Source organism: Brachypodium distachyon, chromosome 1 (genome assembly GCF_000005505.3).
Source record: "Brachypodium distachyon strain Bd21 chromosome 1, Brachypodium_distachyon_v3.0, whole genome shotgun sequence".
Lineage (NCBI taxonomy): Eukaryota > Viridiplantae > Streptophyta > Magnoliopsida > Poales > Poaceae > Brachypodium > Brachypodium distachyon.
Genome location: NC_016131.3, coordinates 47,325,202 through 47,342,044, shown reverse-complemented (window position 1 = coordinate 47,342,044; position 16,843 = coordinate 47,325,202). Strand labels below are relative to the sequence as shown.

Sequence of the window (16,843 nt, the reverse complement as noted above, 5' to 3'; positions counted from 1 at the left end):
GCTATGTAAGCGACGACTGCTTTTCCCGTGGTAATGATAGCGCTGCTTTACATTGCGCCGCGTGGTCAGGATAAGACCATTGAGGGATCTCGACGCCTGCCGAGATCAAGGGGCTCGTCCTTATCCTGCAAACTCATAAGATAAGATAGTCGCGCCGGCATACACCTGGTATGCCGGCTTAGCGTTAGTTTGGCTTTACGATGCCCGCATATGCGACCATGCAGGCTTTGCCCTCGTCATCTCGGCTAGAGCGTGTCGTCATGACCCTACCCGGGGTCATCCCCCCAACACTAGTCCCCGAAGCTGTTGCGGTCCGGCAGGGAAGAATGTCAGGCCACGACAGTTTCCCATAGACAAACCATCGAAGCTTACAAGGGCCTAGCCGGAATAGATGCCGAGATTACCCCGAGTTCTCTTAGTCGAGACCAAGTTATTCCGACATATCGGGTCGGCGCGCTTATTTAGCCCCTAGCCAAGATTCATTTCTCCTCCGTGACCGACAGTAGAAAACTTACTTCTGCCGACATTGTTGCCACCTGTTGCTTGCATTCTGCGCTCTTCTAAAATAACGGGAGGATAAGACCCGAGCTACTGCCGGTGCGCTTTTTGAGGCAAGCACGTCGTCCCATCGGGCAGTAAAGCCGACAGAGCCATTAAGAGGGGAATCTCAGTTCCCACGCAGACACTTATCTTCCTGGATCCCGCGGGATTCTCGGCGCCACACCGCGCGGTAACTGAGCGCGTGCGCTTTAATGGGGTTAAAGGCCCCAAAATCGTGCGCGTTTTTCCCGTTGGTCACATGGATCGTGGGCGCAAGGGATCCGCGCCCTATTAGTGCGCCACGGGTATAAGTACAGGGGGAGGGCGAGGGTAAAAAGCCCTTCGCACTCCTCGTCTTCCTCGCTCTCCTCTGCCTCTTCGCACCTTGCGCATTCCGCCATTGCAACTAGCTCCAGGTTCTTCCGCCGCTGCGATTCCTAGCTCTCAACCACCAAGCTCGCCGCTGCCGGCTCGCGCGTGCTCGCTTGGCTCTCTGCCACTCTTGCTTGCTCAAGCCTCGCACCAGCACCTTCTCACCAAAAAAGCAAACCCTAGATCTACTCCAAAATCCATGGCTGCTTCTTCCCGCAACCTCGCCGCCGTCGACCCTGCTGCTCAGCAGGTTGAAGAGAGGACGGGCTCGAAGCGAGCCGGCTAGGAGGGCTCCAACGTCTCTCCGACGGACATGCGTGGCTCCGCCGCTCCCGGCGGATTCCGGAGGATGTGGAGTGCCGGATTCCCGACGACGAGATCGTGCTGACACCGGAGCCTGGTGAGCATGTTGTATTCCTCCCTCATTTCGAACGCGGTTTGCTCTCCCGGCCAGCGACTTCCTTAGGAACTTCTTAGACTTTTTTGGCCTTCAGCCACACCATCTTCTGGCGAACACCATCCTCACACTCTCGGCGTTCGTCACCTGCTGCGAGCCCTATCTCGGTCTCTGGCCTTCCGTCGACTTGTGGGCCAGATACTTCATGTTCTGGCCCCAAGTTTTACCCGACAAAGAAAATCCCGGCGCCGCTAAGCCGATGACCCAGTGCGGCGCCGCCACCGTCATACCTCGTCGGGGTTCGGTTTTTCCCCGGATTCAAGGTCTTGAGTCTTGTAAAAAGTGGCTCAAGACCTTCTACGTCAAGAACTCCTCCGAAGCCGACAAGATCAACTTGCCGGGATTTGTAGTCGGCCCGCCGAAGGAGAAGAAGAACTGGTCATTCAATCCGAAGGAGACCAATACCGAGATCAACAAAATCCACGCCGGCATCCTCGAGCTCAAGGAAGACGGGATGACGGCCGATGATCTATTGGCAACTTTTGTATACCGGTGGTTGTGCCCGCTCCAACGCCGGGTACACAAGATGTGCTTCTACGACGGTCAGTTCGACCCGGACCGGGTGTCGACCGTCCGGCTTGACCAGGTTAAACTCCGGCGCCGGGTTAAAGCAATTGCGAAGACCAGTATGCCGGAGCGTTGGAACTGGTGTATGTCGGCATACAGCCGGAAGCACCGTGCGCCCCTTGTAAGTTTTGTTTATATGTATCTTCTGTTCTCATCCGTCATATGGTTATGCTGGCTTTCCTTTGATTAAGACTTAACTCGGCGGCATCTGATTCTTCTGTGTAGAGGTTCGCCCGTCAACGCAACGAAGACGGGAAATCCCCGAATAAACGCTTCGGGAGCCCGCGCAGGACCATCGACCATGAGGATCCAGACTCAGAGGATCACATGCCGATTGCCCATGCCGGCCCCCGTCGCACTGAAGGTAACAATCCTCGACATCTCCTCTTAGTCACTATACACTTAGTATTAGATTGCTCACGCCGACGGTCGAGACACTGACGGAGCCACAGGCCACAGAGACTCCGCAGCAGCCGGCAACGCAGGCCCAAGGACTCCCCACCGCCATCGCTGCCGCCGCAGCCGCAAGCTACCCAACTAGCGGCTGCGCAAGCTAGGAGGGCTAGGAGCTCCGCCATCCCGGCGGGTCAAGCTCCTCCGAGTTCCTCCGGCTCGCAGTCCGTCCGGGGTAACCAGGGAGTTCCCCTTAGGACGTCAAGCGGGCACAGCTGGGGGTCGCTTGGCCAGTTCGTGATGGACTGGAACAGTTCTGATACCTATGAGGTGAACTCTAGCACCATGCAGACGGTGCGGCAAAGCCCTCTGGTAGGGCTGGCACCTGTGGGGGCGACTCCGGAGTCCGTGTCGGCCCGGATGTTCTAGGCAAGGGTCGCCTTGTTTGAGTCCAGCCGCGCTGCTGAGGTACAAAAAATTCCTTTGAAGTTTTTTACTCTAATTCTAGTATCCATACTGCTAGTCCCCGAGGTTTAGGGAGAGTAAGAATTAGTCGGCCTGAAGCTTATCTTAGAAAACTTCAAACACTTATTCTCCGAGATTTAGGCCAGGTTTAGAATAGTCGGCCTGAAGCTTAAAAACTTCAAACACTTATTCCCTGAGATTCAGCCTGAAGCTGAAAAACTTCAAACAGTTATTCCCCGAGATTCAGGCCGGGTTTAGAATAATCGGCCTGAAACTTAAAAACTCCAAACACTTATTCACCGAGATTCAGGCCGGGTTTAGAATAGTCGGCCTGAAGCTTAAAAACTTCAAACACTTATTCCCCGAGATTCTGTGAACACTCCACTGTAACAAACTTATCTATGGATTACTATTTTGCAGACCTGCATGAATAAGCGCACCGCCACCTTTAAGACTTTGCTAGCAAAGTACAAGAAGTTGGAGGCGGAGCACGAGGCTTTGGTAGCCGATCGCCAGAGCCAGAGTAAGTATATTTTACTGACATAAAAACTTTATCCGAGTATTGATGCGTTGTGAAAACTGATACGTGGTCTTGTTCACAGCTGGGGACAACGCTCAAGTGGCGGAGCTCCTGAAGCGCGTCGCCGAAGTCCAAGGTATCATCTTATCCTTATTCGGGTTCCATCCACTGTAAACTCCAGCTTCTGTAATATGTGTCTGCTACATAGATGAGAAGACTCGGCTAGCAGAACAGCACCGGGAGGAAGTGGCCCGGCTGCAGGCGCAAGTCGCAGTGCAGGCGGAGGCGCATAAGACCGAGGTGGATCAACTCACCTCGGCCCTCTCTACCCAGGCCGATGAGAAGATCCGTCTGGAGAGCGAGGTGCAAAGCTCTGGTCACCGAGATTGAGACCTGCGCCACTGCTGCCGAGAAGGAAAATGCCGCCTGTTCAAGGTGTGCCGGCATGAGCTTATCAAGATCGACACCATGTTGACCAGTAAGCTGCCCTGACACAAATTTCTTCATCTGAGCATTTGTCCGAGTAATAGCAATAGAATGCCGAGACTCATTACTATCTTTTGTGCTTTTGTCAGAATTTTTTCCACAATCGATCGAGACCGCCCAAGCTGTCATGATCAAGGCGCGCAGGAAGAGGGATCCAGCCGGAACAACCCCCTTCGAATACGACTTAGTGGATTATCTGGTTAGCATTGCTAGCCGGGTAAAGCCTCTGAAGTCGTTCGGAGTGAACATGCTGAATGCCGGCATCCGGGCCTTCCGAGCTCTGTGGCCGGGAGAAGAAGCTCCGACCAGCATCCCAGAACTGGCAACGCGCCACCTGGAGGTGGAGGATCGCCTCAATGAGTGGCGGGAATCGGCCGCACGTGTCAACGCCGACGAGGCCTTGTCGTTCGTACTTTCTTGGTACGACGGCATCAACCTCGACGTGTTGCAGTCAATTGGTGCCGGCGCTGATCGCCAAGCGCCAGGTGCGGGCTTACTCCTTCATACAATATGCCGATTTGCATAAGTTTGTGGAGGGACCGGTATCCGAAGCAGAAGCCGAGGTGGCCGAAAAAGATGAAGAAGAAGCAGTCGACGAGGAGATTGTCGTCGAGTCGCCCTCCACCGCCACAGATGCTCCGAGTTCCGGCGGACATAATCCCTCTATTTCTTCTTAGTCATGTCGGCAAAACGAACTTTAAAATTATCAGATCCCGGGATGTCGGGTGCACATGTAAATAGTCCGAGATACTATTAGTTGTGAAGCACAATGTTTTTAATTTAATTTGCTTAAGTATTTTAAATATCGAGTTCCCAACCGAGTCCCCGAGTCTTTTTTTTCTATTGGCAAAATTTTATGACTTCGGTTCTTTTGTCTGCCTTGTCAGTGTTCGACGTATGAACGGCGAAGTCATAGAACAAACCTTTCGAAAAGTTAAACTCGAAAAATTTGCTTGGCAATACTCGAGCTAGGAAAGAAATGCCGAGTTAAGTGAAACAACGCGCATCTCGAATCGCTTCTTTGTTTGTTTCCACAATCGTTTTTCATGTGTTCGGTTATCTCGTACCCATCTCTAGCTTGCCATGAAGCCAGGTTGCCGACAGTAGCGAAGTCATAGAGGGAATTTTCAATACCGACACACTACTAAACCGACATAAGATTACACAAATAAGCCATGCCGACATACAAAAGATAATTGATTGCAATACATCACTTAAATAACATGGAAGTCCCCGAGTTCCTTTTGAGAACCCGGTGGATAATTTCATTGTCTCAAAACATTCAACATAAAGAGAAAATGATACAAATACTCATCTCTCAAGTATAGAATGGAAGAAGCAAAGCTACGTTCCATGGCCTCTTGGTCTCCTCGCCTGACTGGTCCATCCTGTTCGCCTTGGGATCTTGCGCATCTATAAGATAGTCGGAATCATTGTGAAGCGTTTTGCTCACAATGAAGGGTCCTTCCCATGGGGGTGACAGTTTGTGCATGCCGGCTGTGTGCTGCACAAGTCGGAGAACGAGGTCTCCTTCCCGGAATACTCGCGGGTTGACCTTTCGGCTGTGATAACGCCTTAGGTGCTGTTGATAGATGGCCGACCGAGATAGAGCTAACTCCCGTGCTTGTTCGAGCAGGTCGACATCGTTTTCTCGAGCCTCTTTTACCTCAGCTTCGGTATGCATGGTCACTCGCGGGGAGTCATGTTCAATGTCGGCTGGTAAGACAGCTTCCGCCCCGTATACGAGGAAGAATGGCGTATAGCGTGTGGAGCGATTTGGAGTCGTTCGGAGACTCCATAGTACAGCCGGGAGTTCGTCCAGCCACCATCCCAGAGTACGTTCCAATGGTTAAATCAGCCGAGGTATTATGCCGGCTAAAACCATATCGTTTGCCCTTTCAACTTGTCCGTTGGACTGAGGGTGTGCTACAGAAGCGATATCCAGCCGGATCTTCTTTTCCGCACAAAATCGCGCAAAAGGTTCCTCCGCGAAATTCATTCCATTGTTGGTGATGACGCTGTGCGGGTACCCATATCTCAAGATAATGTCCTTCAGAAATGACACCGTTGTCTTGCCGTCACACTTTCGTATTGGCTTTACTTCAATCCATTTGGTGAACTTGTCCACCATGACCAAGATATGCGTCATGCCTCCTCGTGCCCGCTTGAAAGGTCCCACCATATCCAAACACCAAACAGCAAATGGCCAAGTGATTGGAATAGTCTTGAGCTCAGATGCCGGCATATGAATCTTGTTGCCATATCTTTGGCAGCCGTTACACTTCCGGACTATGTCTTCTGCTTCCTGTAGTGCACTCGGCCAGTAGAAACCATGTCGGAATGCCTTGCCCACTAGCGTTCTTGAAGATGCATGATGGCCGCATTCTCCCTGATGAATATCTTGGAGTATCTCTTGCCCTTCTTCTGGCTCGACGCATCGATGTAGGACATTAGTGACACTCCTCTTGTATAGCTCGCCATTGATGATGGTGTACGCCTTCGCCCTTCTCTGAATTTGCCTTGCCGGCACTTCCTCTTCCGGGAGACTCCCATCTTTGAGGTAGGACATTATTCGTTGTGCCCATGCCGGCACAGGACGGGTGGTAAAAATCGGCTCATCTGATATGTCTATCTCCATTGGCTCAACCGCCATTGCTTCTGCTGAGTTAAAGCGCTCAGTCCCCGGGTTACCGGAACCGCTGCCACTATCAATGTCCACGGGGGCGACGTCGGCTTCTGAGCTCGCCAGGATAAATATCAACTCCGATTCTGGTGATTGCTTAATGGATGGTTTGCGTAAATGCTCCAATGCCACACCAGCTGGAATGGCCTGTCGTGTCGAGTTGAGTTTTGACAATGTGTCGGCTGCCTCGTTCTCCGCCCGCGGTATATGGTGAAATTCGCACCCTTCGAAGTGGCCACTGATTTTCTTAATATAGAACCGGTATAGCGCCATATGCGCATCCAACGCATCCCAATTGCCGGAGGCTTGCTGGACTACCAGATCGGAATCACCAAAGCATTGAATTCGGCGGACTCCAATTTCCTTTGCCATTTTCAGTCTGTGCACAAGCGCCTCATACTCGGCAACGTTGTTGGATGTTGCGAAGTGAATTTGCAACACGTATTTAAGTTGGTCGCGTTTTTGCGTGGTCAGAACTATGCCGGCACCAAGCCCGCTTTTCATCTTGGAGCCGTTAAAGTGCATCTTCCAGTAGCTAGTTTTTGGCGGTGGTGGCTCATATTCTATCTCGGCCCAGTCTACCAGGAAATCCGCCAAAGCCTGAGATTTCACGGCATCCCGTCTGTCGTACTGCAGTGCATAGAGTGTTAATTCGACAGCCCATTTTGCTATCTGGCCGCTCGCGTCTTTGTTATTCATGATTTCCGAGACGGACGCCTCACATATAACTCGGATCTGATGTGCATCAAAGTAATGCTTCAGCTTCTTTGCCGCCATGTAAACGCCGTATGCCATTTTCTGGTAGTGGGGATAATTCTGCTTAGATGACGATAACACCTCGCTCAAGTAATATACCGATTGGCCGTCTTCATCTCTTCTACCACAATGACGGCACTGACGACTCGGTTTGTGGCTGCTATGTATAACAACATCGGCTCCTTTTCAATTGACGAGGCTAATATCGGTGCCGTAGCAATCATTCGGAATATGAGCCAAGCAACTTCCCTGCCGGCACACCGAATGTGCATTTGGCCGGGTTCAGTTTCATTCGGAATCTCCTCAGATTCGCGAATGTTTCCCTGATATCATCCAGGAGCATGGCGCTTTCCTTGGTTTTTATAACGACATCATCGACATATACCTGCACATTTTTGCCGAGTTGATCGTGCAAGCATTTCTGCATGCATCTTTGATAAGTAGCCCCTGCATTTCTCAAACCAAACGGCATAGTGCCATAGCAATAAGCCCCGAACGGGGTGATAAATGATGTCTTTATTTGATCATTAGGGTTCAGCGGTATCTGGTGAAAACCAGAGTACGCGTCTACAAAAGACAGCAACTCACACCCGGCAGTGGAGTCGATCACTTGATCGATCCGAGGTAATGGAAAAGGATCTTTGAGACATGCCTTGTTCAGGCTGGTGTAGTCGATACACATGCGCCACATCTTGGCAGCAGTTGGGTCGTCTTTCTTTTTCTCGACCATGATAAAGCTGGCAGCTAGAAGCCGAGATATCTCTTCCGATATGATTTTCCTTCTGTCGTCGGTGAAGCGTCGAAGGGGCTGCTTCACTGGTCTTGCGTCTGGGCTGACATGTAATGAGTGCTCAGCCAACTCTCTCGGCACACCCGGCAGGTCTTGATTTGACCATGCGAAGATGTCCCGATTCTCACCGAGGAAGCTGGTGAGCTCGCCTTCCTATTTTTCACCCAGGCTGGCACCGATAATGACGGTGCGGTCCGGGAACTCACTGTCAACCTGTATTTTCTTCGTCTCCTTGGTTGCTTGGAAAGCCACACTTCCATGGGGATTTGTCATAGCCGACAGACCAATCTGTGCCGCCTGAGCCCTCGCGACAGCCTCCTGTAATTTCTTCTTCTCGCCAGCGATGACTAGTGACTCGGCCAAAGTAGATCCTGCCGCCGCACACTCTATTGAACGTTTGTAGTTGCCAGTGATGGTTATGGTACCATTTGGTCCCGGCATCTTCATCTTTAGATAGCCAATGTGAGTAGTCGCCATGAACTTGGTGAGTGTCGGTCTGCCAAGCAGCACGTGGTACAGACTGCTAAGGCCCACCACCTCAAACACTAGGTTCTCGGTCCGACAGTTCTCTCTAGTGCCGAATAAGACGTCGACTCGGATCTTGCCTACCGGGGCACAAGACACTCCCGGCACAATACCATGAAAGGTAGTCCGGATAGGCTCGAGCATGTTATCAGTAATGCCGAGCTTGAGCATCGTGTCCCAGTTCATGATATTTATACTGCTCTCATTATCAATGAGAACCCGAGTGAACTTGACGTTAATTTCGGGCCCGATGAGTGTCGGGTCGACCACTAGAGCATATCCACTAGGGTTGGGCATAACCTTGGGATGATCTGCCCGGTCCCAATTGATCTCCTGCTCCGACCAGTACATGAACTTCGGAACAGCCGGCATTACAGCATGGACCTGCATCTCTCGCCTGCGCTGACTTTGCTTGTCAGTCGGCTTAGTGATGAAGATCATGTAGCTTTGGTGATGCTCCTTGTACTCATTTCTTCCGGCATATCCTGGGATATCTTGGTCTTCCACCTGGTTGACAGCATTGTTTGCCTGAGGGGGTCCCTGGATCTGTACGTTAGCACCTGTGAGCGGTGGAGGAGGGGGTAACCGACTTGCCTCACCCTTCTTGGCCCGCTGCATCCAGCTGCATTGCCGCGTTGTGTGATTCGCCGGCTTGCTGGGGTTGGTCGTGTGAAAACGACAAGGCTGATCCAGCATCACCTCGAACGTATACTTCGGCTTATCTTGCCAGGGCTTCTTTTGTTCTCCCTTCTTGACCCACTGTTGAATCCCTGTTTTCTGACGCTGGCTAGTGCCGGCATCAGGTTGATCCTGAATAGCGGCGACATGGGCTGGCCCATATCGGTAATCCGGCATGTCATCCCTTCTCTTGTTGCGGTGATCTTGATGATCGTTCCTCCAGAATGCCCCGGCAGGGTTGTATGTCGGCTGATCCCTTTGTGGTTTTGCCGGCATCGGCGATGGCTGAGTTGGATCGCCAAGCGCATACATGTCGGCAATCCTGATCATCTCAGATAGAGTAGCCGGCATCTCTCTTTGCAGATTTTGCCACAACATGCTTCCGTGCCGACATCCTTGGGCAAACCACGCTATGGCTTGCGATTCCACTATCCCTTCACAAGAATTGCGAAGATTGTTCCATCTTGTCAGGTAATCCTGGTCAGTCTCGTGGTCTCTTTGCTTGCAAAGGACAACTGCTGAGGGCGATTTGGCCTCTCGTAAGTGCTAGTGAAATTGCTGACAAAAGTCTCTTCAAAGTCTATCCAGCAATTGATGCTACCTTCCGGCAAATTGTTCAGCCAGATCCTTGCCGGTCCCACCAGCATTTGGGGTACATAGCGTACCACCCATCTGCGGTTGCCGTCTGCCTCGCTTACTATAGTGACATAATCTTCCAACCAATCTTCCGGCTTAGTACTGTCGTCATATGTTCTAGTACCCATGGGCAGCTGGAAACCCGGGGCTGGTCTCTCCTTCATGATCCGATGCGCAAAACAACGTGGTCCCGGAGGGCCTTGTTCCTCTAGAAGCTCAGACAGATGAATTCTGTCAAGCCGATGTCAGGCATCTAGGGGCGATACTTGCCTGTTCCCAACTCGGGCTCCGAGCGGGCCGAGATTATCACGTTCTAGCCTGATATAACCCTCGTCACCCATGGCCGAGTATCCATCATCGTAATGGTCATACCGGCGATCTTCACCTCGATACAGTGGGTTGCGCCCGACACCCTGCTGACCTGCAGCAGTATTGTGCCGGACCCCGAGGTCGGTGTCCATGATCAAACGAGTAACGTTCTTTCTGGTCTCGGCGATTGTCGCCGGGACGCAGGCCACTCTGGCTGTCATCAACCCTTCTGACCATCTATTTCTCGGCCAGGGCCGGGTCATAATGCTCTAGTTGCTTATCTCGGTCAGAGTTGACACTTTTGTCTCGCTTGCCACCAGGCGAAGACGCTTGTCTGTCAACTCGGCCACCAGCATCTGATGCCGAGTAAATAACCTGAGATGCATCGGGCTTGCCGTGCATTCTCATGTATGCCTCATTCTGCTCATTAGCTTTGCGGAGCAGCTCTTTCACGCGCAGCTGCTGCTGTCGGAGTGCCTCTCCTGTAAGATTCGGTAACTCTTCAGCCACGGCCTCAGCAGCTTTGAGATTCTTGACAGGGGTATTGTATTTCGGCTTCAGTGCCGAGGCAAAACTTGCCGACACTGCGGGCATACCCCTGCCATCTCAGCATTCAAGTTCTTACCACGGTTACGCACTTCCCCAACTCAGCTAGGGTTAGTCAACACGGTAGAACTGAGACCATGGGCTTTGTTATGCTCACGGAGCGAAATATCAAGTTGTTGCCGAGCGTGAGCGACGTCGATAGCTTCCTTCAGCAGTTTTTGTCGCTCCAGCTCCAACTCCGCCTGCAACTAGGCCGGGTTAGCGTTCGACGCCACCGGCGCGGTCAGCCGTTCGATGGAAGCTTGGAGCTGAGTAACCTTCGGCGGCAGGGCCGACGTGCTAGCTTGAGCTGCAATGTTTTCCGGCTTCTCCAAGGGGAGCCGTTCTGCCGGATTTGGTTGGGACCGCGCCACTTTTTGTAGCGCCCCTTCCAGCATCGACGCCATGAGCCGTCACCATGACCTCCACACGGTCAGCGAGGTAGTCGGCATGCCAGCCACGAACCGTGCAGATGGCGGAAGGATCTTCGGCCATCAAACCCGCTCTGGGTACCTGCAGGGATGGTCAGTAGCGACATAAACTTCATGCATGCCGAAGTTGATGAAGCGGCCTGCGCAGGGAAGCGGTGCGTCGTTGAAGCAGCCCACATTGTTGTCGATGAAGCCCAGAGAGACGAATCTCTGGACCAAACCGGAGACCACGTGCTCTCCGGTGGCGAGAAAGCTTCCTGTCCGGATGAAAACTCTAGCCAGCGCCGTTGCTGGCCCCACGGTGGGCGCCAACTGTCGTGGTGGTGTCACGGCAGATGCCATAGGATGGCTTAACTTGGGGCCGATGGACGAAGGAGGAACCGGAGGAGGGAGGACGTAAAGGGAAACACGCACAAACACACAAGCACATACAGATTTACCCAGGGTCGAAGCCCTCTTGCCGAGGTAAGACTCCTACTCCTGCTTTGTTGTATTAGCCGAGATAAGAAAGCTCTACAACGGTGCTCCTTGAGGTGTATTCTTGAGGAAGAAAAAGAAGAAGAAGAAGAAGAAGAAGAAGAGGAAAACCCTACATGCCTAAGTGCTCCTCTCCTCTTTCCACAGGAGTAGTGCTCTATTTATAGACCGTCCATGTCTCACTGACATGCGGGCGGAATACTAACGTCACCTTCCTTGGGCCCCGCCGGGAACGCGGCTTGGTTCCCTCCGGGTGACACCGTAGGGGACAAGACAATTTTACTTTCCCTAACACCCTGCAACAAGTACCGCTGACCTCTGCCGGCTCCCGTCAGAGATTCTCTTTCGGTGCTTGTTTTGTGCAATCGCCTGGCACCGCTACGTAAGCGGCGACTGCTTTTCCCGTGGTAATGATAGCGCTGCTTTACTTTGCGCCGCCTGGTCAGGATAAGACCGTTGAGGGATCTCGATGCCTGCCGAGATCAAGTGGCTCGTCCTTATCCTGCAAACTCATAAGATAAGATAGTCGCGCCGGCATACACCCGGTATGCCGGCTTAGCGTTAATTTGGCTTTACGATGCCGGCATACTCGACCATGCCGGCATACTCGACCATGCCGGCTTTGTCGTCGTCATCTCAGCTAGAGCGTGTCGTCATGACCCTGCCCGGGGTCATGACCCCGACACCCCGCGCCTGCTCGCTCGCCCCGTCTCGCGCTGCTCTCCCCGTGCCCGCGCGAGCCGCCTGCTTGCGCCGCTCGCCCCCGCTGCCTGGCCACGATGCTCGTGTCAGGGGGCCTCGCGGGCGTCGCCAGCTGGATTTGCTGCTACCCGCTGGACGTGGTCAAGTCCCGACGGCAGGCGCAACCGGCCTCGGCGCACGTGCGGTACCGCGGCGTCGTTGACTGCTTTAGGAAGAGCGTCCGGGAGGAAGGGCTCCCGGTGTTGTGGTGTGGGCTCGGCACGGCTGTGGCCCGCGCGTTCGTGGTCAATGGCGCCATCTTCGTGGCTTACGAGCTCGCCCTCCGGTTCTTGGTCAGCAACAACGGGCAGAGGCCTTCTACATCTCCATGGCCATGGCCGCCACCACACAGCTCCCCTTCCCCTTCCTGCTCATCCTCTCGCTGCTCACCATCATGCCATGCTCACCATCACCGCCGACAGGGCCAGGAAAAAGAAACAGGAAAAAAAGAAAATTTGTTTTTTCGTTTTGCCCCTGCCTTATAGTTATATTAGCGGGGGATTCAGCTTCTGCCACGTTGGCACCACGCTGGCAAGACACGTTGGCCCGACAGTAGGCCATATCTGTCAGAAACGAGTTTAGACGCTAGCGAGTGAGGGGTTAGACTAATCCGGTGGTTTTTTTGCAACCAAAACACAAACTGGTACCAGTGTTAAACCCTAACCCGTAATGTGGTGGTTTTGTGTAATTTACTCAACTTTTTTTTTAAGCACCTACTCTCCGTTGGTGCTACCCAGCAGGCCAGCACGCTGCAATCTGCAATGGGCCTACTTCGGTTAGCCGTTCTGGAGTCCAGTTTCAAGATGGGCCAACTGTCATATTCTGGGCCTCTTATCCTTTTCCTTGGCCCGCAAGTCCATTCTGTGCTACCGGAAGCCCGCACGGCGACCTTGAAATACCTCTTCCGCCTTGGCGCCCCAACGTAACAGTTTCAACCAACCAACGGTCCTCTCTTCTTCCCTGAGAAGAACCCATCCCCAATTCCCCACCTCTCTCTCCACCGCGCAGCGCCCACCGTCTCTGCTCTTCTCTGCGGCGGAGACCGGCGAACCCCGATGGACCGCGACGCGCAGCACGTGTGGCTGCGCAGCCGCCAGGTCGACGCGTACCTCCACGCCACCCCCGACGGGACGGGGGTCTGCCTCCGGCGGACCCGGGAGTCCATGAACGCCGCGTGGGTCTTGCACGGGATCCCCGGAGAGCCCGTGCACGTGCTCCTGCAGAGCGCCGCCTACGGCCGCTACCTCGCCGGCACCGACTGGGCGGCGCCGTGGTGCCAGGGCGGCTTCCGCACCGTGCTGACCAAGTACTACGACCGCGCCGCCCAGCTCCACAACATCCTGCGGGAGTGCGTCTTGCGTGGGGGTTACCTCCAGCTCCGCAACGTCGGCGGCACGCGCTGCCTCAGCGCCAACGGGAGATACTTCCGCTTCAACGCCGGCGGCACGCGGTACCTCCCCTGGAACACCGGCGTCACAGTCCAAGACCGCGGCACGACGATGCACTGGGACTGGGACGTGGAGGCCATCCCGCTCACTCCGCACTTTCCTGGCATTCCAGATCCGATCAATGTGAGTTCTCCATGCCGGCTTCCTCGAATTGGTCCAGGCGGAACCTACCGAATTGAGTGAATTTGGTTCCTTCGTGTCGTTAATTTGCATCGCAGTTTAACCGCTGGGGTTGCAAATCGTGTTAATTTCATTCACCTGGGACTGGGAGCAATTCATGCTTCTGTTCTTGCCAAATTTGAGCTTCTTTGGAGCAGTTATTGGCTTCTTGCCTCCCCTGTTTCTTAACTTAATTTCATGGTTCTTTTCAACTCAACTGCAGGAACCCGTCCCCGGAAACCTCGCCATCATGTTCGGGCGCCAGCGGCCGCGGCCGCGGCGGCGGCTGATCCAGTTCGTGCAGGCAGCCGACGACGGGAGCCACAACCAACAGGTGAACGACTGGACCATGTTCCAGTTCACCGGGAACTCCATCTTCCGCCTGAGGAACGAGGTAGCCGACATTCTGCACACCAACGACACCCACATCATCATGTTTGTCCGAGCGGGCCGCCATGGACGGCTCACGCCGATGCTCGTCGACCTGCCTCGCGATGGCGACGGCGACACTGTCGAGATAGTCGTCTTCACCTTCGGGACGCCAGGTGAAACACTCTTCAATTCCCTACTGAACTCCTTTTGCAAATGTCGGTATATTGTCCTATTGCTGCGCGGAAATTATATTTGGACTTAAGCTGTTCTAGTCTGAGAAACAGTTTACTGAAACAGGTGTATATCCTGAAACTTTTACTAATATGCTTCTGTTAGGAGTTGGGACTTGTATGAAACTGTTGCCCTGTTGTAAACAAGTTGAAGTACAGATGCTAAAAGATAATCTGGAACTAGCTGGGGAGAAATAATTTTATAAGTAAAAGTACAGATGATTCACAGTCAGCCTTCGTAAGGAAATTATTAGTTTCATACTACTGTTGTTGATTCAGATCTGCTGTTGTTGGTTTCATGCTATTTGCTCCGAGTAGAAATTTTGGAACCTATTGTTTGTTTTATACTACTGTTGTTAATTCAGATATACTGGTTTCATGCTATTTGCCTCTAGTGGAAATTTTGGAATCTAAAAAAAATCGTATCAGTTCAGTGATCTAGTTTCAGTGTTGAATTTGTTATAACCTATGGCAAGAAATGCACATATGTGGTAGATACTATTTCTGCATGATCATGATCTCTTGGGTTTTATTTTATTAGAGTGCTAATCTACTTCTTGAGAAAACAATGATATGCTCTGTTAGGACTTGGGACTGAATTCAGTGAGTTCTCTGAAAACTGTTCTAGATAAGTAAAAGCAGTTGAATGGAAACTGTCCTGCGAGTTCTTTACCTTATGGATTTATCAGCCTGTATACAAAAGCTAAAAGAGATGGTCTGAAGCTAGTTTGTTACTGGGAAAATAATCATTTCATAAGTCACATATTCACACCCAGCGTGATACGGAAATTGTCGGTTTGGTACTACTCTGTAATTCTACTTTTTGTGATTGAGTTGATTCAGATAATTCAGTTCTTGCATTTGGTACTGTTTGCCTGTAGTAGAGATTTTGGAGCCTAAAAGCACAAATCAGTTCTGTCATCTCATTAGATAAGCTATTGCTTCTATTTGATTTAGCATATCGTAAATGCATTGAATAATCTATGAATTGAATTCAGGCTGTATACTTAGAACACAAATCAGCCCAGTCATCTAATTCCAGCTTTACAGAGCAGACATTGATCTATTTAATTATCCTATTGTAAATGTATTGAGTAGAAGAAATTTCAGATTGTATCCTACAATAGTACACGAAAGATAGTTCCTGCACATTGTGATGTTTTCAGGTTTTGTACATCACCTGTCTTGTTAATTTTGCAAAACTTTTAGATTAAGATTGTTTATGTTCTGCAACAGTTTGAAGGCACAAGGTCTAACTACCTCGTTGTTTTCTGCTAATTCAGGCGCAGCTGCGCTTCGCTACCCAGATATCAACCCGCAGTAGATGAGATCAGAGCAGGACTCCTGACAGCCGCTCATAGTCCACCTCTTCAGAAGTATCGCCACCTCGAACACGACAACATGAGAATCCAGAACTTTGGCGTAGAGATATAGGTTCAGAAAAACTCAGCAGACCTTGTGTTTTTGCTAGCTAAACTTGATCTTGTTCTCCTGACAGGAGGAACCTGTTTGTTTCGCCTCGCGGTTCTAAAATTCAGAACTGTTGAAAGCATTAACTGGAATGGCTGAAAAAATATGTTGTGACAATGGTTTCTCTTAGTCTGTCAACTACTTGGTCGTTTCTAGCTGCATTTTTCTTAGATGAAGCTTCTGATGTCAGATGTTGTGGTGCTTGTGAGTTTCTGAGTCGAATCGAATAACAGGAAAGAATTTTGTACTCTGGCTGAAAAATGTTCAACAAGGCTTTCTCATGCATTCAGATAGAAGCGGTTCTTTTGAGGATTTATTTGGTTTTGTTTTATCTATGATAAAATCCGCATGAATACTGCTCTCCCGTACTGGATTGCACGAATTCAACGGCAAGAACTACGCTGAATTTGACAAATTCTCCCGTACTGAATTTTACAGAGTAACACTGGGTTGACATGAAAGAAAAAGAGAAGACACCGACACGCGCCAATGTTCTTGTAGTTACAGTTTCAGCAGAACAGCAAAAACTCGAGAGACCAGGATGAATCTTGCACGCATGACGCATCAAACTAGGCAAGCTAGTACTGATAGCTTTTAGGATGAGTATATCGATGTTTTGTCTGAAGCCAACTCTTTCTTGGCACCATACTGAATCATGCACTCGAGTAACCGAAAGCGATCCGTCTGCCTCCGGCTGCAGAAGAAGGAGCAGGGAGAAGCTTCTGCGCCTTCTGCGTCGGGACCATATTGAAG

General features: G+C 51.6%; 1 protein-coding gene across 1 annotated transcript; it reads left to right on the top strand.

Annotated features, from left to right (window-relative positions):
* The first annotated feature begins 13,353 nt into the window (after positions 1–13,353).
* LOC112269988 lies at positions 13,354–16,204 on the top strand. Its single transcript, XM_024457580.1, has 3 exons — positions 13,354–13,982; positions 14,242–14,563; positions 15,904–16,204. Exons 1-3 carry the CDS (start codon positions 13,467–13,469, stop codon positions 15,942–15,944), a joined length of 879 nt encoding a protein of 292 aa, XP_024313348.1. The 5' UTR covers positions 13,354–13,466; the 3' UTR covers positions 15,945–16,204.
* The last annotated feature ends 639 nt before the right edge of the window (positions 16,205–16,843 follow it).

Excerpts from the sequence above, each read along its gene's own strand:
- LOC112269988 (XM_024457580.1), top strand. The coding sequence starts at position 13,467 with ATGGACCGCGACGCGCAGCACGTGTGGCTGCGCAGCCGCCAGGTCGAC. Across the intron at positions 13,983-14,241 it reads GCATTCCAGATCCGATCAAT|GAACCCGTCCCCGGAAACCT; the intron begins GTGAGTTCTCCA and ends ACTCAACTGCAG. Across the intron at positions 14,564-15,903 it reads CTTCACCTTCGGGACGCCAG|GCGCAGCTGCGCTTCGCTAC; the intron begins GTGAAACACTCT and ends CTGCTAATTCAG.